The sequence below is a fragment of the Ursus maritimus genome, unplaced genomic scaffold (genome assembly GCF_017311325.1).
Source record: "Ursus maritimus isolate PB19 unplaced genomic scaffold, ASM1731132v1 scaffold_10, whole genome shotgun sequence".
Classification (NCBI taxonomy): Eukaryota; Metazoa; Chordata; class Mammalia; order Carnivora; family Ursidae; genus Ursus; species Ursus maritimus.
Window position 1 is genome coordinate 26063124 of NW_024423344.1, and position 22863 is coordinate 26085986.

At 40.9% G+C, this 22863-nt stretch overlaps 1 protein-coding gene and 1 non-coding gene across 2 annotated transcripts in view; one reads left to right on the forward strand and one right to left on the reverse strand.

Moving 5' to 3' along the window:
* Positions 1 to 10864: 10864 nt before the first annotated feature.
* Positions 10865 to 22863, reverse strand: part of GPALPP1 (GPALPP motifs containing 1) — a 34837-nt gene continuing 22838 nt past the window's right edge. Inside the window, exons 7-9 of the mRNA XM_008706827.2 lie at positions 21701 to 21799; positions 13972 to 14190; positions 10865 to 13206 (exon numbers count right to left, since the gene is read on the reverse strand). Of these exons, the coding sequence (XP_008705049.1) occupies positions 13972 to 14190; positions 21701 to 21799 (318 nt within the window). The 3' untranslated portion in view covers positions 10865 to 13206. The remainder of the gene's footprint in view (positions 13207 to 13971; positions 14191 to 21700; positions 21800 to 22863) is intronic.
* Positions 22747 to 22819, forward strand: TRNAE-CUC. The gene has a single exon. It is a non-coding gene; the product is annotated as a tRNA-Glu (tRNA).

Here is a 22863-nt window from a genome sequence, read left to right on the forward strand (position 1 = left end):
CCCCATGTGCCTCAGTTTCCTCATCGGTACAACGGAGAGGATGAGAATCCGCCATGGATTGTGGTAAGAATGAGATGAGTTACAGGACGGGGAGGGCTCGGAGCAGTGCCCGGCTTACCGCAGGCCGCGTGGAACACCTGTCCTCGCTGGTGTCGTCTCCACCGTCACTCTCCGCTGCGCGATTGGAGGTTGTAAAGATTTGGACCAGCTGTTGAGTAAAAGAGAAGGGACTGAAGAACAGGAAAGTTTGAGAGTTTGCTGAGTGTTGGGGGGGTGCTGCAGGTAAGAGCAGGAGACGAAACTGGAGCAGCGTGGATGTGCCCGGCCTGTGTGAAGTGAGCTGCAAATAACCTAAAGGGTTAGGCTTTGTTTCCCTTTTACACAGGAGGAAACTTGAGCTTTCGAGAATGCCAGGGACTTGCTAGGGGCTCATGCTGGTCACAGCAGGAACCAGTGATTCGACTCCGGCGCTCCATCTTTCAACCACAACGGGGTACAAACACCCCCGGAAGCAGCTCACAACCCAGACTGTCACCCGGCTTTTGAAGTCGTGGTTGCGGGGCAGTGATGGGGTTACAGCGCGAGCAGGGAAAAGAACAAAACCCGTGGATAAACAACAATCTGGCTCTGTGAAGCTCTTCTAGGACATCGACTAGGGGAAGTTTCCTTCAAAATGACAAAAGACTAGTTCACATCTCGCTTACTGGAAACACAAAGCCAAATTCTGATGAATTCTGGTAAAGAAGCCTTTTGATAAATAGCCCTTTTATTCGAGGACTTGGCTCAGCATTAAAGCTAATGGAACAGATAATGTATATTATCTGGAAAACATGTATGGTGGGATCCAGCAGAGTGCCCAGCACACTACAGTGATTAGCATGTGTTTACCGAATGAATGTCTGATTAAGTGAGGCTCTGCAGGTGTGATAAGAGGGTGGGGAAGAGATTTGGAGGATCCTTTAGAAATTAGTCTAACAGAGGAAGTCCTTTTAAAAGGCTTTTTCTTTAACATTTTCAAGTGTTAGCGGTACCTAGAAATTGCTTAAAATGGCTGTAAAATTCTCACCTAAACAATTGAAATCACTCGACCTTATTAACTATCCTAACAGCCAAGCCCCGTAAGCTTCTAGGCGGTAAAGGCCCAGCTGGTTTAAATGGGTCTCCATGGTTACAGGCATGCTCTGGTTTCCATGGTTACATTTCCCAGTCCCTCGCAGGAGTTAGATATATGTATTTGAAATTTCAAAGGATTTTCGTCCTCTCTTGCCAGCCTACACAGAAATCCAGGGTTCGAAGGTCTGAGGTGAAAGTTTCAGTGACCTTTTGGGAAGGGAAGGGGGAGGTGGTAATAATATTCTTGACAATTGTCATCGATCTTTGAATGAGGAAGAAAGGATTCCGTGGGGACCTACTGTGGCAGTGGAAAGATCTCCCCATATTACGAGCCTCGGTGTTTTGCTTAATTAGCAGAGGAGGAAAACGGGTCGGGGAGCAATATATGGTCTGGATCTCGTTCCCAGGGGCAGGGGGGATGTCGTCCCGAGGTGGGGGGAATTCTTCCATGTTCCATGTTAGTCCCTTTAGGGGGACCATCTATCTCTTTGCCATAGCGGCGCTGTAGCCTCCTTGTGTTAATTCCCCCCACAGTCCTCGTTTCGAATCATGTCTCTTGGCCCTTTTGGCTCCACCAGGCGTCTGTGACAAGGCACCAGCCCAGGTGAAGACATTTTCCTTGGATCTGGCTTTTCTTGGCAGAGGGAGCCCAGGTGGAATTCTAGTGCCTCCTTGTGGCATCTCCTACATTTCCAGCTCTACTTCACCCTCCAGGAAAACAAACCCCACACCGAGGTTTTCCTGCTAGAATTTGGAAGCAAAACTAGTCTTTCTTCATGGATTAATGTATCCATCCTTCTTTCCTGCCCTCCCACAAACTGTACTGGGGTATCCATCACATTTCAGTGAGGCTCTAGAAATAGTACTCATAAAGAAGAGGGTATTGCCTTCACAGAGTTCACGGTCCGGGTGTGGGGAAGGGACGAAACAAGTGCTAATAGTCATAGGAGCCAATGGGACGATGACAGAGGGTGGGACCCACCCGCCGGGGAAGCCGTGTAAGCTTTGAAAGGAGAAGGCTTTTTTGAGCTGGATGTTCAAAGAACCAGTCCCTCAAAGTTGAAAGATGAAATCAAGACAATTATTTCATCAAGCAGGGGATTCCGTTACAACAAAACCGGAGTATACTACTCAGGAATACCCATCTTTACCTGGGTCCGTCTGCTTGCTTCTCTGCATCAGAAGCAGGAACAGAGACGGTGCTGGTGGGAACACCTGAGAAGAGGGTGTCAGTGGCAGACTGAATCCAACACAGCCCAGCTGGCTGACATTTATGGGCACAGATGGTAGGCACCTCTCGGAAGGACCAGGTTGCTCACGGGGCAGAAGGTGGGGTGCGCGTGTGAGCCGAGAGGTACACACAGAGGCTGGGAGGGAGGCACCCCCCCGCCCCCCGCCGCTGCAGCAGGCAAGGCTTTGGAGCGAGTCAGAAGAGAAGGCCCTTTAATCTGAACGCCATGGAGTCATTGAAAGATGTTAAGGAGGGAAGCAACACAATCAAATGTACGGATTACAAGGATTGTTATTATGCCGTTGTGTTCACAACTAAGTTCGAGAATGACTCTGGTGCTCTGGATCGGGTGACTTCGCTGACGGTGGGCCTGCTCACAGAAAGAGGCAGTCTAGGAGCGGTCAGAGCCCAGCAGCCACACCCACAGGTCTCGCGTTTTCTCCCACGGACAGTCTTTGCTTCTACAGGCGTATTTCGATTTAAAGCCAATAATGCATGCTGCTTGGTCCTGTGTTTGAAGGGCCTACGGAGCATCAAGCGGAGGTGTCCAGCAAGCAGAGGCTTTGGAATTAAAAAAAGCAGTCTGCCTGGGGATGTAAACTTTTTTTTTGGAAAGAACTTAAAAAAAAAAAAAGATTTATTGATTTATTTATTTTAGAGAGAGAGTGCGCGTGCCTGCACATGCACGAGGCCAAGGGACGGAGGGAGAAAGAGAGGGAGAGAAGCAGACGCCCCGCTGAGCATGGGGCTCTACATGCGGCTCCACGGAGTGGGGGGGGGCCTCCACCCGGGGCTCAATCTCAAGACCCTGAGATCATGACCTGAGCAGAAATCAAGAGTCAGACGCTTAACTGACTGAGCCCCCCAGGTGCCCCCTTCACTTAATGTGTCTTGAGGATGGTCCCATGTCAGGGTATATACCACTGACTCATTCTTTTAAATAGCAGTGTTGCCATTTCCTCATAACCAGTCCCCTAAGATGGGCATTAATCTCTTGCTATGACAATGCTCAATTTTAAATGACATGTCATTTCATACTTGTGCGAGTATACTTGTAAGCTAAATTCTTAGCAGTGAAATTTGTTGTATGGAATTTTTATGAATATTCATAAATCACCAAAAAGGCCACACCAGTTAATAGTCCTACCAATGTGAAGAACACATTTCCTACCACCCTTGCCAACAGTGTTTTAACATTTGTTACTTTTCCTAACCTATTAATTGATTTCTTATTGTAGTTTTAATTTGCATGTTCTTTTTATGAGCAAGGTTGAGTTTCTTTTTCTTTTCTTTTCTTTTTTTTTTTAAAGATTTTACTTATTTGACAGAGAGAGACAGCGAGAGAGGGAACACAAGTAGGGGGAGCTAGGGAGAGGGAGAAGCAGGCTCCCCGCTGAGCAGGGAGCCCGCCCTGGGGCTCGATTTCAGGCTGCCCGGATCATGACCTGAGCTGAAGGCAGGCACTTAACAACTGAGCTACCCAGGTGCCCCTGAATTTCTCTTCATATATTTACTCTTTTTTCTTTTTTTAAAGATTTTATTTATTTATTCGACAGAGATAGAGACAGCCAGCGAGAGAGGGAACACAAGCAGGGGGAGTGGGAGAGGAAGAAGCAGGCTCATAGCGGAGGGGCCTGATGTGGGGCTCGATCCCATAATGCCGGGATCACGCCCTGAGCCGAAGGCAGACGCTTAACCGCTGTGCCACCCAGGCGCCCCCATATATTTACTCTTATACTATTTTGCTTCTATGAATTGTGCTCATACTCTTTGCCCATTTATCTGTTGGGTTGTTGATTTTTTTGTTCTTGAATTTTTTTTTTTTTTTTAAGTGGGCTCCATACGCCACATAGAGCCCAACTCGGGCTTGAACTCACAAACCTGAGATCAAGATCTGAGCTGAGATCAAGAATCGGGTGCTTAACCAACTGAGCCACCCAGGTACCCCTTGTTGTTGTTGAATTTCTTATTGACTTTTATCAGTTATTCAAATGCTAAGGAAATTACACTTTTGCCTATGATGTGAGTTGCAAATATTCATTTGTTTTTTGATGGCTTTCTATGCAGAATATTTTTTAATATCATCCAGTTTTTCAATGCTTTATTTTAGGACTTCTAGATGTTACATTATCTTTTGGCAATCCTTGCCCGTTCTGAGATTATGAAATAAAGTTCTCTCACATTTTCTTCCAGTACGTTTATGGTTTCATTTTATTACATTTATTTATTTTTTAAGATTTTGTTTAGTTGTCAGAAAGAGAGAGAGCCCACGCACAAGCAGGGGGAGCGACAGGCAGAGGGAAAAAGCAGGCTCCCTGCTGAGCAAGGAGCCCGATGTAGGACTCATCCCAGGACCCTGAGATCATGATCTGAGCCAAAGGCAGATGCTTAACCAACTGAGCCACCCAGGCACCCCTCCTGTTATGTCTTTTCTTGAGGTATAGAAATTAATACAAGAAACAGTTTTCTAGGTAGACACATCATAGGCTTGTCCAAACGTAGCACCACTTTTTTCCCCTTGTATTTCTTTTCTCTCTAATGTAATAATCTATTAGCTTTATAAAGATTATTATTATTATTATTATTTGGCTATAGCTACACACTGCGTTGGTCTGAATGACTCCTGAACCCTTTTTTTGCATTATAACTAAGAATTCAAAGCTCATGCTCTAGTAAGTATAATTTGTATTATTAATGCCTAAATTAATGTGATTACTGCTCACATGGAAGTGCAATTGCTTGGGGCAGCACAAACAAAGCTCATTTAAAAAGTTACCTATGTAAGAAAAAAAACGCACCTTATTTTTTTTTTTTTAGGATTTTATTTTTTGGAGAGAGAGAGTGCAGAGAGAAAGAGAGAGCATAAGTGGGGGGGAGGGGCAGAGGGAGAAGCAGACTCCCCACTGAGCAGGGGCCTGAAGTGGGGCTCAATCCTAGGATCCCGGGATCGTGACCTGAGCCAAAGGCAGACGCTTGACCGACTGAACCACCCAGGCGCCCCTAAAGCCCTCGCCTTACTATCTTTAGGAAGACACATTCACAAATTGTCTAATTGCAGTGTATAGAAGGCCAGTGGCACTATGGGAACATATTTGATGGCTAATTTTAAAGAACCATTTATTAAAGAACTCCTTCCACTTGGCAACACTTCAAAACATCCATTTCTCACTACTTTCTGTCAGGCTTTTTACCGACAGTAGTGTTCATTTTCAAGTTTTTACCTGCCAAGAATATATTCCTTTCTTGAGGCAAAAATACCTCGTTTCTTTGAGAGAAACATTATGGCACAGGCACTAGGAACCAGCAGAGTACCTGACGAATCTAGTGGCCCATCAGTGCCCTAAGTCAATGCCAATGGCCAGCTAGAAGTAGCTAACACGAGGCCTCCATCTTGGGCTTGAAAAAGCGAAGGTGAATATAGTTGCTCTCTTGGTATTAGTTTCTGAGGGCTGCTGCAAAAAAACCGCCACAACTTGGCAACTTAAAACAACAGAATTTATCTTTCACAGCTGTGGAGGTCACAAGTCCAAAATCAAGGTGTCAGCAGAGCCATGCTTCCTCTGAAGGCTCCAGGGGGAGAATCGTCCCTCCCCTCTTCCAGCTTCTGGTAGCTTATGGCAAATAGAACTTTCTCTATTAAGGGTACCAGTTGTTGGATGTAAGGCCCACCCTCAATCCAGGATGATCTCCTCTTGAGATCCTGAGTTTAGTTACATCTGCAAAGACCCTTACTCCAAACAAGTTACATTGTGATGCTCTGGGTGGACACGGCTTTGAGGGCTACTATGCAGCCTACTGCCCTTGGCACTTCTCCAGACCTAGACCTCCAGGTGCTCAGGACAGAATTTGAGACTCTCCCAACTCTCTTCTTGCTGCCACCTAGTTTTACGACCTGGGGTTTGTGGCTCTCTCTGGCTCTCCCCTCTCAAGAGCTGCCTCAGACATCGAACACCTGCTATCCAAGACACATGATTAATTGGCAAGGTCAGGCAAGCTTCCTTGTTATTGATTGGATTGAAGCTGGCAATTTTTCATCATTTGTCATTTCCCTTTCCTTTTTCTTGTCTTGTTTGTAAAAAGAAAGGCTAAATAAATCATTTTGAATTGTATTGTGATTCATACATTGCAGCAGATTGTATTGTGATTTGAACGTTGCAGCGGAATGTGCTGAATACACTGTGATGGCTTCATTTCTCATCTGCTTTGTGCTCAGCATGCTTCTTGATGTCGAAGATTTGATGGAAGCCAAGAAGGAGGAGACAAGCAGGACTGTCTTACTGGGAGGATCCTGACCCGGCTCGCGTATCTGTAAAGCACTTCAGTGTATGCACGTTCCCTCCCTACACCTCCCCACATGCAGACTCGTCTTCCCGAGACCTGGACCAGAAGGTACCTAAGGGAAAGGAGACTCACAGTGCCCAGGTAGTAATAGTGATAACCTGGGGAGAACTGACAGGCAGGTGGGTGATATCCCATTTTGGTAAACAGAATACTGGTATTCTCATTAGAAAATTGGTGAGAATGAAAACTGGGGTGGGGGCTAACGCAAGCATCAGCTGTTTTTGCCTTTGTAGCATGTTACTTTGTTTCCAGGTACAGCACTTTCATTTTCTTTTAGGAAATTACCCTCCCAACTTTGAAGTCCATGTGGTTGGGTAGGGTTTAGCTCCACAGGAAGGGGATGTGAACCAGCCTGGGTTACCAGGTGCTGTGTCTCCTGACCATGATGGATTCAGGGATGAACAGATGACCAAAACTTGTCCTTGGAGTTAATTAGCATTAGCCCTTGGGTTTTGGCTGGATTTAATGGGAAGAAGCTTTCTTTTCATTGGGTTGCTAAGGGGGTAGGATGTCGCTTTAGAGGGGCTGCTATCCACACTTGTCACCAACTAGGAAGCCCACCTAACCATGAAGTCCAGACAAAGGACAGCAGACTGAGGGACAGGGACAGAATCCTGATGGCATAGTTGGGGCATTCAGATCCAGCTGTACCTAAAACCAGAGCTACCTTCTGGACTTTTCATTACATGAGGGGATAAATTTTATTTTTTTTTGCTTAAGCCAGTTTGAGTTAGGTTTCTATCACTTGCTGCCCAGAGCCCTCACAAATATAGAACTACTCTGAGATTATAAGAAATGAGTGGACATGTCTACAAAAGTCTGAATGGGCTTATCATCCAGGGGTCTACAATGATAACAATTTATTGTTGATTTTGTGCTAATTGTTTACATTTGTCATCTCTGTAATCCTCATAACGGCCCGTGAGGTATTACTGGTCTCATTTTAAGACAAATTATGGGTGAAATAGATTAAGGAAATTTCTCAAGTCTACGTGGCTAGTGGCAGGGCCTGGATTCCATTCCAGCCTGCTCCTTCCAATGTGTATACTCTTAATTAGCATAGTGTAACTAACTCCTCTATGTTAGTGAGGGCTATTGTGCCAAGGGATAAGAGGAGCACACCTGTTTTTATCTCAGAGCATTGACTATATGAAGAGAAAACTTTAGGACTAAATACTTTATCATATGGCCTGTTTGGCCAATATCACCCCATCCTAAGGAAACCAAATGGAAGGGTTGGACAGCAGAAAGATGGTTATCAGAGAGACTTGGAATGAGCTTTGCAGTTCTTTTTAATATTTTAGCATAGGTCTTGAATTTTTTAAAATTTTTCAGCCTTAACACAATCATGCCCGTTTGTTTCTTTTTGACATTCTTTTATCTGTTGTCATCTTTCTTTCATTAGCAAATGCAGAAAATGATATCTAAAAGTAAACTCACTTGCTTTCAAAGTTCTTTAGTTAAAATAATTAGCTGTCAAGGCACAGTTAAGACCTCAAAGCATTTTGGTAACACTGATGAATTTTGCTAAGGGAAAGTCATAAGGCAGAGACCACCTCTGGAGCTCATCATTAGTGTTCATTGCGCCCCTGGCCCTTTCAGTGTTCTGCATTTCCAGGGTATTCAGTGATCTCATGGAACCCACCAGCCAGGGACAAGGATCTTATAACCTAACTACTCCTCCTAAAGACTCTTCCACTTTATTTTTTTAAAAGATTTTATTTATTCATCAGAGAGAGCGAGCGAGCGCACAAGCATGGGGAGTGAAAGGCAGAGGGAGAAGCAGCCTCCCTGCTAAGCAAGGAGCCCGACGTGGGACTCGATTCCAGGACCCAGGGATCATGACCTGAGCTTAACCGACTGAGCCACCCAGGCATCCCAAGACTCTTCTATTTTAAAAGGAGCCTGAGAGAAGACAGTCTAATGAAAGCAAATTATCATTGACAGTAGAATCTTGAGCCCTGTAGTAGCTGGCTGGTAAGAATGTCTGAAGAATAAAGCCTTTTAGGCATCAATTCACTCAAGAGAAATGACAATCTACTCTTCATAATGCAAGTTATTGCTGGCACTGGTGATTGTGGCTAGACAACATCAGATCATCAGATACTAAGTGCAGTGATTCTCAAACTTGAGTTTACAAAGAATGACCTGGGAAATTGTTAAAAACAGAGATTCCTTGACTCTCACTTCAAAGATTCCCATTCAAGAGGGGTGGGCCTGGAAATCTGCATTTAATCAATCTCAGGTGATTCTGATGGTGGTTTAAAGATCACGAATTAAGAAAAAGATAGATGAAAATATTCTTCCATATCCTGGAATTCTAAAGATTAATTACTTCAATTGATATCTGTTGCATTCATCTGGTGCTATTTAGCTCTTAAAAATAATGTATATAATCTTTAATAATTAGGCCTATGAGGAGGAAATGAACAATATAACAAATTTTGAAAAATAGGAAAACGACCCCAGCTCTACTTAAAATAATTAGTTTTGGTGACAGGTACGGGCAGAAGTTCAATTTTCTGCTGATGACATTAGTGGAGTACATGCTGTATTCACAGCAAGGGCCTAAAGGGTGAATTCAGACATGGTTGGGAAATTCTAGAAGGCTAGTGGGGTAGATCTTTGGTAGTAGGACCCATCTAGCTAACTCCTGTGTGACGTTTATGACTTGGCTAAAGTATACTCTCCTCTGAGAGGCTTCCTTTCACCTTCTAAAACTGGATCAGATGCCCTTATATGGGGTTCCTAGCGTCAGGAACAAGGACCAACCCTGAGCCCCCATATTTCTTATAAACCACTCACACTGGTGCAGCTCTTCAAACACTTCAGAACTAATGCTTCAAGGCCTTTGCATGTGTGGTCAGTCACTGTTCACACCGCTAACATCTTTTTCATTTTTTTAGGTTTCAGCTTAAATGATGTCTCTTCAAAAGACTTTCCTTATCATTTTACCTAAAAAGTTTCTCATCCTCAACTAACCGTATATAATAAAAAATTAGGACTTTATTAAAAGGGGGGATAACCTCCCCACATCAAATTATAAAAGAATACATGATTTCTGAAAGAATTTGGGAAGTAGAGAAAGGAAAAAAAAAAGCTGATAATCAAACACCCCTGAAAACACCCACCAACTGTTATAAAACCTTATGATATGTAGAACAATGGAATCTTGGTTATAAACCAGTTCTAGCCTCTCCTGGGCCATGGTGCTCTTAACAGCATTTCCAATTTGTCTTGCGTATCTAAAGAAACAGTTACTGTTTGTAGTTATATTGGGATAATGAAAACCGGGCAAGTGAGTTTTCTTCCTAAAATAATCCGGTTGGCTAGAATATATTTTAGTAGAATATTCTCTTTGCCAATATTGCCTGCTTCAGAGGAGTTAATTATATTAAAACAGAAGAAAAATAAAAGACCACAACTTCTCAGATAGAGATGAAACTTTATTTACACATAAAAAATTATACATCAGGAATTCTTTTCTAAAAACAGTCTTTTCCTGTAAAGTTCAAAATGAAAAGTTTTAAAGGGGCAGTGTATAGCTCTTCATAATATTTTACAAACTAGAGTCACAGTTAAACAATTTTTTAAGCTGCAAAAAAATATACCTCTCCTATAATAGGAAATGTATGACCTCTGTAACTGCAGACTTAAATCTCATGAGAGCATCAAAAGCCAAAGTAAAATGAATTAATATCATGAAATAGAAAGAATTGGCACTGATGTTACATAGGCACTATCTCTAACCACTTCCCTCCATGTTAATTCTTCCTCTTAGGTACATAACTCAACAGAGAATTGTTTTTTCTAACAATACTTATCACTACCATGGAAGAAGTACAAAAGAGACATGACAGGGCTCTTGTAGAGAGTTTAACAACCTATCTCCCATGATCATATGTTTCTGAGTAATAATATTAACATTATCCACCCTATATAAGAAATAAATGTGCCACTATGTTTGGGGACCAAATAATTTATAGAATAACTATTCATCTATTCTGGAGCATGTAAGCTTTGGTACCATGTCAATCTCAACCTCACTTCTAAAAAAAGTCATTAATTCGAAGAACTATTTTAAAAGCTCAAGCGATAAATTAAATGTCACATGGTTGCTATATCCAAATACGATTAAAAGCTCTTAGTAAGACCATGGCTTTTTTTTTTTTCTTTTTAAGAGCAGGGCTTAATTTACAATATTTTGCCCAACATAAAAAGGCTTTAATTTATCTGATAATGAATGGGTGAAGCCATCATCTCTCACCTCTGTCCCCACTCCCAATTCCCTTACTTGCAAAAACCACCATTTTTTTTTTATCAGTAATGTGGTTACTTGTGGAAGTAACTCGATCAATCTGAGATGACAATTTATAGAGGTGGGAAAAGTCATGTAATTTCAGGTACAACGAACTTAGATGTCACCTTCGATAGAAAATAAAGTTAAAGTACTGGCTGCACCTTTTGAACTGAGTGTTGCTCTGTTTTCTTCATTTTTAAGTTTCGAAGGAGGTCACAGTTCTATAAAACTTAGCCAAGAAGTATAGGAAGTTACAAAGTTCTTATTAGAAAATGTCAACGATGCCAATTTTCTGCCAGATGGATGGAGACCTGATTTAAGTAGGTTTTTTACCATTTTGGAAAAGGGGAGGGGCTGACATGAGCACCTTTCCATTCTGTGGAAACAGCAACTCTGTTCTTTTATTATCAATGGTGTTATATTGGGCGTAGTCTCTCTGGGGAGAATAAAAACTTCTGGTCTGGCCTGACATTTGATTAACACTGGCCTGGGGTGGCATGAAGCGGTAAGGTGGTAACTCATGGAAAGCAGAAAGAAGAGGTGTTTCTCGCTTTTGCTGGGACAAAGACGCTTCAAGGCGAGGGGAAACACAGTAAATACGTGATACGGAAGTATCCTATCCCCTTAAGATGAAGAAAACAAAGAAAAATAAGTAACCAAAGGTGACATTTTTACTTCAAAAAAAATCAAGTTTCCCAAAAGTATATGTTAGGAATTTATGCAAGGATGATTTTTCACTGGGGAAAAATTACAACAAAATTAAACAAGAGCAATGGATGCTTTTGCACAAAGTTTTGTGTACAGAAAATATTACTCACTAAAAATGACATCTTAGGCAAACGGCAGCTCTGTTCAATTCTGCTTAGACAAGCTTTTTCAGTTTGCTTAGGAGAAGAATTCATCTTTTTAAGAGCTACGCTCCTTGACTAGGCTACTGTTTATGCTGATCTCATAAAAGCAAAGAATAATTTGTGCCATAATCTGAACAGTTCACTCAATTGTCATAAAGCCTAAATGAAGTAGGAATCAGAATGTTTTTCCATTAAAAGCTCACACTTCCCGCCTAGTCTCTCATTTTGTGTTCTTTTTTTCCCACAGAAAACAAAAAACAAAACCTCTCATGCTTTGTCGAAACTAGAACACAGAAGTAGTGAACAATTAGGATGGCTCTGTAAGAAAACATAACTTAGAGAATTTGAATTTAGGCTTTAACTATTTAGAATATTCTATTTAACATCTTAACAGATGGTGCTTCAAGCGTTACAAACTTACATACTCTCATTAGGGTGGTTATGATTAGAGTTTCCATTTAGATTTTTGTACTCAGGGATTATGAACTTGATTTTTTAAAAAGGCGTTTCATGATTGATGTAAAGGATCAGTCCCCAATAAATTAGCTAAAATCTATTAAATATAAATGGGTAAGATAAGATCATCGCAAAGCCAAGTTTAAAGACTTAGAAAGCTTAGGTGGGACCATGGAGACCAAGTCTTAGACTTCACACTGCCAATGCTTAATGGCAGATTTTGTCCCTCAGATTGCCTCCCCTAGAAATCCTTATGAAAGTTGGAAAAATCAAAATAGTTTTTCCTTAGCACATGAGATAATGCAGAGGCCCTTCTTTCTGATTTAAAAACCAACCACCAACCCTTAAAAAACAAAAACAAAAGCCCAAACAACAAATAAAAAGCCCCAATTGCCCAAACAAGCAAAATGTGAACAAAACAGACGAAACCTCCGAGCCCCCTCTTTGTAAATGTGTATTCACGGGCTGCAGTTTGGAGGGAAAACCCAAACAATTTCAAATCCGTGGATTTACTGCAAGGACCCGACTCGCTTACTCCAGGGCAGGTGAGTAACATTTGATGAGGAGGTCTAAGCTCTGGTGGAGACTCGGTGGCTAGTCCTGACCAGATCTTTCAGGATGCTTGTGAGACACCACAAAAATTAGGGAATAGATAGGAGATCCTCAAAATAATTATCTGAAGAAAAGCCCACACTTCCTCAGAAGCCAAAGACACAAAAAATTCTATTCCACATAAGAAATACTGACTTCAGGTTTCCACAGGACTTACAGGACATACAGCACAAGGTAAGTTTGTATGGTTTTTAACACTAAAGTCATCTCTAATCTTAAGAAACTCAAAACAAAGGGATAAAGGTGGACAGACAGATAAAAGAGTATTCTTCAACTTTTCTTCATTGCACAGGGAAATCCCCCTGAGGAATAAGAAAGTTCAGTAAGTTGGAAAATATTTGACTTTAACTATATTTTCCTTTATTTTTTTATTTTTAATTATTTTAGATTTTATTTTTAAGTAATCTCTACACCCCAACGTGGGGCTCGAACTCACAACCCCGAGAACAAAAGTCGCATGCTCCAATGACTGAGCCAGCCAGGCACCCCTGTATTTTCCTTTAAAGCCACATTTTAATATTGATGTAGGTTTCACACAATTAAAAATGATAAAGATTTTAAGAAGCAACCTCATCTTTTACGTAATTCCTTACTCACCTTTAGGAACCCTTGTCAGACTGGGCTGTGGATGAAGGATATAATGATTCTGAACCTTAACTTACAGAGAAGCTTTCAAAGCAAAGGACGTCTTCTAACTGTGATCTTGTTTAACACAGAGATTATAAACACATCTCCTTTCTCCATTCTTTTCAAAAAAGCACGCATATTTAACCAAGTTTCAAACCACTCTTCCCTCTGCCATTTCTTATAAACTAAACTTTAACTTTAGTGTCTTTAATAGGAAATGCCTGAAGACAAGGCTACTTTTCCAGTAAACTACATTTTTTATCCCACAGGGCTGAATATTCAAAAAATCATGACTGACTTATCAAAAAAGATTTTCAGGTTTATAATCTACTTTATTATAAAAGCAAAGAGGTTTTTACACACAATTATTTATGGATAACAGAGTACTTAGAGAAGTTCAAATTTATCAGTTTGAAAATATACCTCACTGAAATACTTACTTATAAAAACATACTGCCTTTGCCGTGGGAAAATCTGGTGTTTAGTTCTCTAGACTTCTTTATCAGAGCTTTTTTCTGAGCTTCGTCAAACCGATTAACCTTGAGATCTTTATCACGGTCAAATGGTATTCTTTCTTGGGGCTTATTTTTCTCCTCAGCAGCCTTATTCTTTAATTTTTTATGATGAATGTCCATAAGAGATTCCGATCTTTTTGATTCCTGGGGGAGAGCAAGAGAGTAGAAATGAAAATCTTTGTTTGTATAGATTATGGACAGAATATGATCATGAAGCAAAATGATTAAGTGGTAATGAGGAACATTAAGGAAATGATGAACACTTTACAAACCCTATCAGGTTTTGCCAAATCCAAGACACGATCTATGAAGAAAATGTATACTGGAGGCAAACTCAATGAAACCAAAATGAAGATATCTATAACTACCATTACATAATAGTAATGAAAAGAAAGCAAGACAGAGAGGAAATAAATTTTGAAATAACCATGTGCGGTGTATCACAATTAGAGTCCAAGCCAAGAACATGAGTGAGAAAGGAAGAGCAATTATATCGTCACTGAGAAGCCTGGGTAAAGTGTCATGGCTGCGCTAGTCTGTGAAGCCTGAATGGGTGGAGAGGAAGGGAAGGGCACGGCCAGGCTGAAGCAGAAACAAGCGCAAACCCGAAAAATAATGGCACAGGAGTGACAAAATTCAAGGCCCGTTCAGGATATACTGGCATATTCCATTTGCTGAGAGATTCTTGTTCCTTTCAGTTTTCTATTCTTTCTCCTACATCCCTCATTTTCTTTCTTAGCTGGGACACGTGCTCACAGTTTCAAATATACCTAGTAGGATGAGGTCTGAGCAAAGGCCATTGGTTTCATCAACTAGAGATTCATTCTAGACCTTTCAGTATTGATTGAAGTATAAGAAAGAATGGCCCTGGACTGAAGAAACAGGGAGTGGAATGCTGCAGTCGTTGCAGGCAAGACAGACCGGCAGCCTTCAAAAGGGGGCAGATGTGGGCCTGCGGGCTACGGAGAGTGGGGTCCATGTGGTATGAAGGCATGGATAATTTTAAGGTTATCCACCCACAAGGCTCAACTTCTTTACGTACCCTCACTTAAAACTGATTTGCTCCATAACGCATCTTGTTATCTTGATCTCTCGCTTTTTATTATAGCCCTTTGCCACATAACAAAGGAGAGGCCTCTCAGAATCTTACTGTAAGAATATCGGCTAGGAGAGCAAGTCTCCATGGTTTGAAACAAAAAATGTGGAATACTGGGATGAGGAAACTTCCTCTAACTGAGGTACTGTAAACCTAGGAAGGCTTTGTGTTCTTCTGTGTCTTTTTTTTTTGGGGGGGGAAGACTTTTATTTATTTATTTAGAGAGTAGGAGTGGGAGGGCAAGGGGGAGGATATTTTTTAAAAAAATATTTATTTGAGAGAGAAAGAGAGAGCGAGTGAGAGCAGGGGGAGGGGTAGAGGGAGAGAATCTCAAGCAGACTCCCCACCTACTGGGGAGCCTGAAGTGGGGCTCGATCTCATGACCCAGAGATTGTGAACTCAGTGAAAATCAAGAGTCGGATGCTTAATGGACTGAAGCACCCAGGCGCCCTCTTCTTCTGTGTCTTAAACATATTTCTTGTAAGTGTGTGGGGTGTCCCTCAGAAATTGGTGTTTTGGTTTTTGTTCGAATGTTCTGTGCTCAGACAGACTGGCAGTGGAAGAAGGGGTAATTTTTGCTTAGCAACCACCTCTCTTGAAGGCCCTACCCTGTTAAAGAATGTGTTTGCAAGCAAAGAAGTAGAGCTTAGTGAAAGTGACGTAACAAGGCACTGGTAAGAAACGCTGAAAATGGGAGCATCCTCTTTCATCCAGGAGACGAACTACCATGCCTACCTATCTGCGTTAGAATTCAGAACTGTCACTGGAATAATTATTAACACATCTACTTGAATGGAAAAATGAAGCGAGATTTTCTGACAGAAAGTAAGTCTTACTTGGTGGATCTGACTTTATCAATTAGGTTATGTGGTAGTTACTCCCCATCAACTGAATAAGCTCAATCTGGAGCTCCATGTTTTAGCAGAATGTACAAAAGATATTATGTTAAGTATTTATTTGAATTGCCATTATTTCCATTTTCCAAATCCCTCTCACTCATTTCATAAATCTTGGTAAAATCTTTTAGAAACAAATTGATTTGCAAGTCAAGAGCTTTCCAATTCTTTTTTTTTTTTTTTTTTTAAGATTTACTTATTTATTTTAGAGAGAGAGAGAGAGAGCAAGAGTGCACGCGAGGGGGGCGCCTAGGCGGCTTAGCCATTAAGCATCTGCCTTCGGCTCAGGTCATGATCCCAGGGTTCTGGGATCGAGCCCCGCATCGGGCTTCCTGCTCAGCGGGAAGCCTGCTTCTCCCTCTCCCACCCCCCCTGCTTGTGTTCCCTCTTTCGATGTCTCTCTCTGTCAAATAAATAAATAAAATCTTAAAAAAGAGTGAGTGTGAGGTGGGGAAGGGCAGAGGGAGAGACACTTGTCAATATAATCGTAAAAGATTTTCAAGTGTAAAAGAGACTTCTATTATGATAAAATTCTGTGGCAGAAGAGAGATAAAATTATGAATTCAAGGAGACAATGGGATGAAATAAAATTTCCAAATGTTAAGGAAGTGCTTGTTTAGGTATATTTTTTAATGGATAATAACTGATACTGAATTGCTAGGGCACTTGGATTCCATTTGAAACATTTAACAGAGTAATACCCTATAAAATACATTTTTGATAACTACTGAAACTTACAATAAAATTTTTAGATGTCAAGGATAAAGGTTTCTTTTATGGGATACCAAGCAAAAACACTGAAAGACTGCTGGTCTCCACTCCTGACGGACTGACAAGAAATACAGACTCCTGAGCCCCATCGTAGATTTCGTGAATCCAAATTGCCAACTGTGAGTCTCAGAAACCTGTGCTTTTAAAAATCACCCACCAGCTGTGGAACCTGCTATGGAGATGATGCTTTCCGGTGACTGGGTATTAGCAGAGAGGAGAGAGAAGGCGGCACAAAGGACATGAGGAGCAGGGGTAACTGCAGGGTGAGGAGCTATAATGTGACAGAATTATGTATGAATGTATAAATGTAAGAACACCATACTAGAAAACCTTAATCTTTCAGCACCATTTCTCTACAGTTTCCCTCCCTTTCTCATGAATGAAGAAATACCTCACTAATGGGGTCATAAGGATGAAGGCAGACAGGCTATCAAGAGTTGGAAGGGGGAAGTCCTGAAGATCTAAGGAGGCGCTGGAGAAAACAGAGCACAAGGTTTGGAGGAGATGCGTGGAGAGGTGAGAAAGAAGAAGCCGCTGAGGAACAGGACTGATACAGATGATCAAAACTGCGCAAAAGGATGGGCGCCTGGGTGGCTCAGTGGCTAAGTGTCTGACTCTTCATTTCGGCTCAGGTCATGCTCTCAGGGTCATGAGACTGAGCACCGTGTCAACTTGCTCTTTCTCTCCCTCTGTTCCCCCATCTCTCTCTTTGAAAAAAACCCAAAAAACAAAAAAACCGCACAAAAGGTAACAAAAGCAAACAATAATGGAGAAATAAAGATGGCAGGTTTCAATTTACTGATCCCCTATATTAGTGAATTAAACATCAGTAAAGAGAGGAATACATCAAACCACTGCACTACTACAAGCAATTCAAATGATTCAAGAGCTCAAATCTGTTATGATAAATGAACTGTTTTATCTGCGGCTTCAGGGATACTGTCTGTCTCCGCATAACTTGCACATTGTGGCACCCATGAGCAAACCAATGCTGCAGCTATAAAAAAAAAGAAAAATGAAAACAACCAGAAACAGTTCACTAAAAATCACCCTGAGGACAATTCATGTACAGAGCAATTTGCTAAATGACCAATTTGTTGATTTACCAAATTTAATCATTTAACAAAATTTTGTTTTGTAACAATTTATAAAAGCCAGTGCAATTTATTTTGAATGAAATAATTTTTTGGCTGCTTTTGAAAATTCATGCTAAGGATCTAGTTCTTTGGTTTTTATTTTGTCTTCATGGTAATACTTTAAAGAGTGTTTGATTTTATCAAAACCAAGAGTTAGAGGGTGGTCTTAAGACTATTACTATTTTGAAAAGTATATATTGTGAATAACTAAAATTTCAGCTTAAGATTACAACCCTAGGGGTGCCTGGGTGGTGCAGTCGTTAAGCGTCTGCCTTCGGCTCAGGGCTTGATCCCAGCATTCTGGGATCGAGCCCCACATCAGGCTCCTCCGCTAGGGGCCTGCTTCTCCCTCTTCCACTCCCCCTGCTTGTGTTCCCTCTCTCGCTGGCTGTCTCTGTCAAATAAATAAATAAAATCTTAAAAAAAAAAATTACAACCCTAATCTTTTTGGTACATTTTTAAATTTTATTTTTTTTTATTTGAGAGAGAGAGAGAGAGCGTGCGAGGGGAGCTGGGGGAGGGGCACAGAGAGAATCTTAAGCAGGCTCCATGCCGAGCATGGAACCCAACTTGGGGCTTCATCTCAGGACCTTGAGATCACGACCTGAGCCGAAATCAAGAGTTGGATGCTTACCCAACTGCGCCCCCCAGATGCCCTTTGATGCATTAAAGTAAACGGCAGACGTCATTACACATATCCCTAAAGCACTTCAGCATTCACTTCATTAGCTAGAATTCAGTATTTACCCACAATTTTTTCCTTTAAGGTAAATTCACATACAATGAAATGTACAAATCTTAAGTGTACATTCACTGAGTTTTCCAGTCCAAAATCTTATCAAAATGTGGAACATTTCTGGGGCGCCTGGGTGGCACAGTGGTTAGGCGTCTGCCTTCGGCTCAGGGCGTGATCCCGGCGTTGTGGGATCGAGCCCCACATCAGGCTCTTCCGCTATGAGCCTGCTTCTTCCTCTCCCACTCCCCCTGCTTGTGTTCCCTCTCTCGCTGGCTGTCTCTACCTCTGTCGGATAAATAAATAAAATCTTTAAAAAAAAAAAAAAGTGGAACATTTCTATCACCGAGAACACTTTGCCCCTTCCTAGTCAATGCCCATGCCCCACTTCAACAACCAGTATTCTGATTTTTTTCAACCACAGATTCATTCTGCTTAATGTAGAGCATCACATAAACGGAATGGTGCAGTACGTACTTCCTTATACTCAGCGTAATGACTTCGAGACTCATCCAAGTTGTTCCACTGATTTGTAATTTGTTCCTTTCTATTGCTGAGTAGTATTTCACTGTATAGTTTTTCTTTCTCTTATTGATGAACACCTGAGCCGTCCACAGAATGTTGCTATTATGAATAAAGCTTCTATGACCATGCTTGTAGAAGTCTTTTTTTCTATGTGCAAACCATTTCTTAAATTTAAATTCAATTAATTAACATATAGTGTATTACTAGTTTCAGAGGTAGAGTTTCTTGTAGAAGTCTTTCTGAGGACATTAAGAATAAAGCATATTCAAGTCTTTGTGTCGAGAGGTTTTCATTTGCCGTAAGTAGATGCCCCAGGGTGAAACTGTAGGGTCACGGGGTAGGTGTATGTTTACTACAGCAAATGCCTATTTGGAAAGAGGCCCAGCTTATTGATGTTCAGCTAGTCTTCTTTCGAACAGAACTCGCTATGGCTGTAATTTTGCCTGTAAGTACCACCTGATAGTGTACTGCCCACATTTTTGATATGTCATATTTTTGTGTTATTCACATCTTATCATGTTGTCCTTCATGTAAAATTTAAATTCTGAATTTTTCTCATTTCCAGTTATACGAGGCTTTTAAATTATTCTGAATTCAACTTAAATTCCTTGAGGTCAGAGAATATGGTTTTAATGATAGTAATTCTTTCAATTTTGTTGAGATTTGACTCTTAAGCTGCTTAGTTTTCATGAATGTTCCATGTGGGTTGAGTTTTTGATCAGTTTCCAAAAATGTTTCCTGTATGCTTCACTGTTTGTGTACTGGTCTACATATGTTCAATTATCATGCTAACTATATTTTTAATGTTTACAGAACTTTTCATTAACTAATACATTGGGAACAGAGGTAATTTTCCTTAAACACCTGAACACTGCAGGGGTCAAAGGGTTTAATGATTTACATTTAGCTGGACCACTCACCAGTTTGTTTTTTGTTTTCAAAGTAAGAGAATATAATGAAATAACAAAATGTCAAATGAGTACTGTTTACGTTTATAAATTTAGATTGAACTGTATCTTAAAAACCATGTTTTCTCCCATATTTAAATCTTCACATCGAACATTCCAAATCTGCTTATAATTTAAAATATAAACTGAGGATCTCTAGGAGTTAGTAGGGCTCTTGCTTTCTTTTGCTGTTGTTTAGTTTTTATGTCATAATCATAAACTTAACTCTGCAATCCAGCTGGACTTGGGAGGGGAGCCAGAAAAATATGGAACCCACGGCACTGCAGTGAGAGCACAAAGATTATCGGATGTTTTGAGCAGATGGGGTGAAGGGGTGCTCTCCTGAGCTACAGAAGGACTGGTCTGGTAGTTAAGGTAAAATACAAGTCAAATTTATTAGCTTTGTCTACAGTCAGCAATGATGATCTTGCTGGTCTTGCCACTCCTGGACCCAAACTGCTCCATAGCTTGCACAATATTCCTGCCCTCTCTCACCTTGCCACAGACTACCTGCCTGCCATCCAACCACTCAGTCTTGGAGGTGCCCATGAAAACTTGGGAAGCGTCTGTGTTGGGTCCAGCATTTGCCATGGGCAAGATGGCAAGACCCAGGTACTTCAGAATGAAATTCTCATCAGCAAATTTCTCCTCATGGATGGACTTGCTGCCAGTGCCAGTACGGCATGTGAAGTCCCCACCCTGGCACTTGTGCCAGAATGATCCTGTAAATGCGGGAACCTTTATCACCAAATTCTTTCTTCCCAGGGCTCAGAGCATGAAAGTTCTCTGCTGTCTTTGGAACCTGGTCTGCAAACAGTTCCAAGGTAATGCGGCCCGAGGGCTCCCAGTCCATGGTGACATCAAAGAAGGAGGTGTGACTGACCATGGCTGGGCGGTGCAGGTGGCTCTGGGTGGGTGGGGGAGGGCAGGGGCTGCAAGGTCAGAGGCCAGGGCTCTTGCTTTCTGTTCATCTGTTACTAAGCTCTACAAATTAAATTTCTCATATATGACTTAAGTAAAACACAAATTGAAAATATTACAGGGATACATTAAAAAATCCTATAAAAAGGAAATTTACGTAAATATACATAACACAACAGAGTGGAGTATTTCTCAGGGCAGATGTACAGAAAAGGACCGAGGTAAAAAGGAAGACATACAAAAAGAAAGAGAAACAAGAAAGGAAAAAATATGAGAAGAACATTGAAGGATTAAAAAAAAAAAGATTAGGGTGCCTGGGTGGCACAGTCGGTTAAAAAAAAAAAGATTAGGGTGCCTGGGTGGCACAGTCGGTTAAACGTCTGACTCTTGGTTTCAGCTCAGGTTGTGATCTCAGAGTCGTAGGATGGAGCCCCAAGCCAGGTTCGGTGCTCAGTGGACGGTCTGCTTGGGATTTTCTCTCTCCCTCTCTTTCTGCCCCTCCCCCACTCATGCATGCTCTCTGTCTCTCAAATAAATAAATCTTTAAAAAACAACAACAAAACTTATGACCATTCTGTTTAAAAAAAAAAAAGAAAAAAGAAAAGCTTATATATTTTATTCTTACTTACATTGTATGAGGATACCTGCTCAGCCAATCTCTTTTCCCTTCCTGACAATACATGTTCTTCCTCCTTCTTACTGAACGACTTTCTTGCTTCTTGTGTTTCCTGAAGAATGAACACAGGTACACATTACTGAACCATTAGTTAAGAAATACTGAAAAAGAGATACTATTATTTTGACTCAGATTGAGTAATAAGAGACTAAACTAAGATTGTTGAATCTTTTCCCACTAGGATTATACATAGAATTGATAAGGGATCAGTTCGTGTTCTACTCTATGATTTTCTTGAGAACAAGGAAAAACCTATCCAATCAACTAACTGGAAGAAATCACTTATTTATCAAACTCCTTTTTTTATCAAACTCACAAAGGAGTTTGACAAACGATGAGATGTAGGAGAGAAAATTAGGCTTTAAAAGAAATCCTACAGGGGTGGCTGGCTGGCTCAGTTGGTAAAGCATGTGACTCTTGATCTCGGGGTTGTAAGTTCGAGCCCTGCATTGGGTATAGAGAATACGTAAAAATAAAATCTTAAAAAAAAAAAAAAGAAATTCTAAATTATTTGTTTTTAAAACCAGTAAGATCAATCTTGAGGGAAAAAAAATTAAGACAAAGAAAAGGTTTAAAATGTTTGACAAAGAAATAATAAAGCTATCTTTATTCACAGATGACATGATTGTTTATATAGAAAACTCCAAAGCATCTACAAAAATACTACTGGAACTAATAAGCAAGTACACTACAGCAAAGCCGCAGGATACAAGGTTAACACACAAAATATACTGACGACGGAATTTGAACTTAAAAAAAAAATTAACAATAGTGCGTACACAAGATGAAGTACTGAGGTAAATTTCCAATAAATTTTAATTAGAAAAAAAAAAAAGATTCTAGAGAACATAGTTCCAACCAGGAATGATGAAATCCCACATAAAGACGATCAAAAACCACTGTTCTCAAAGCATATTTTTATATTGTCGTTGTTATCTGCTTAAGAAAACCAAGGAGGTCATCTACAATTTTTATCTTAATAATGTACAAAACAGGGGCGCCTGGCTGGCTCAGTCGGCAGAGCATGTGACTCTCAATCTTAGGGCTGTGAGTTCAAGCCCCACATTGGGCGTGCAGCCTACTTAAAAAAAATTGTACAAAACGCTGTATTTAATA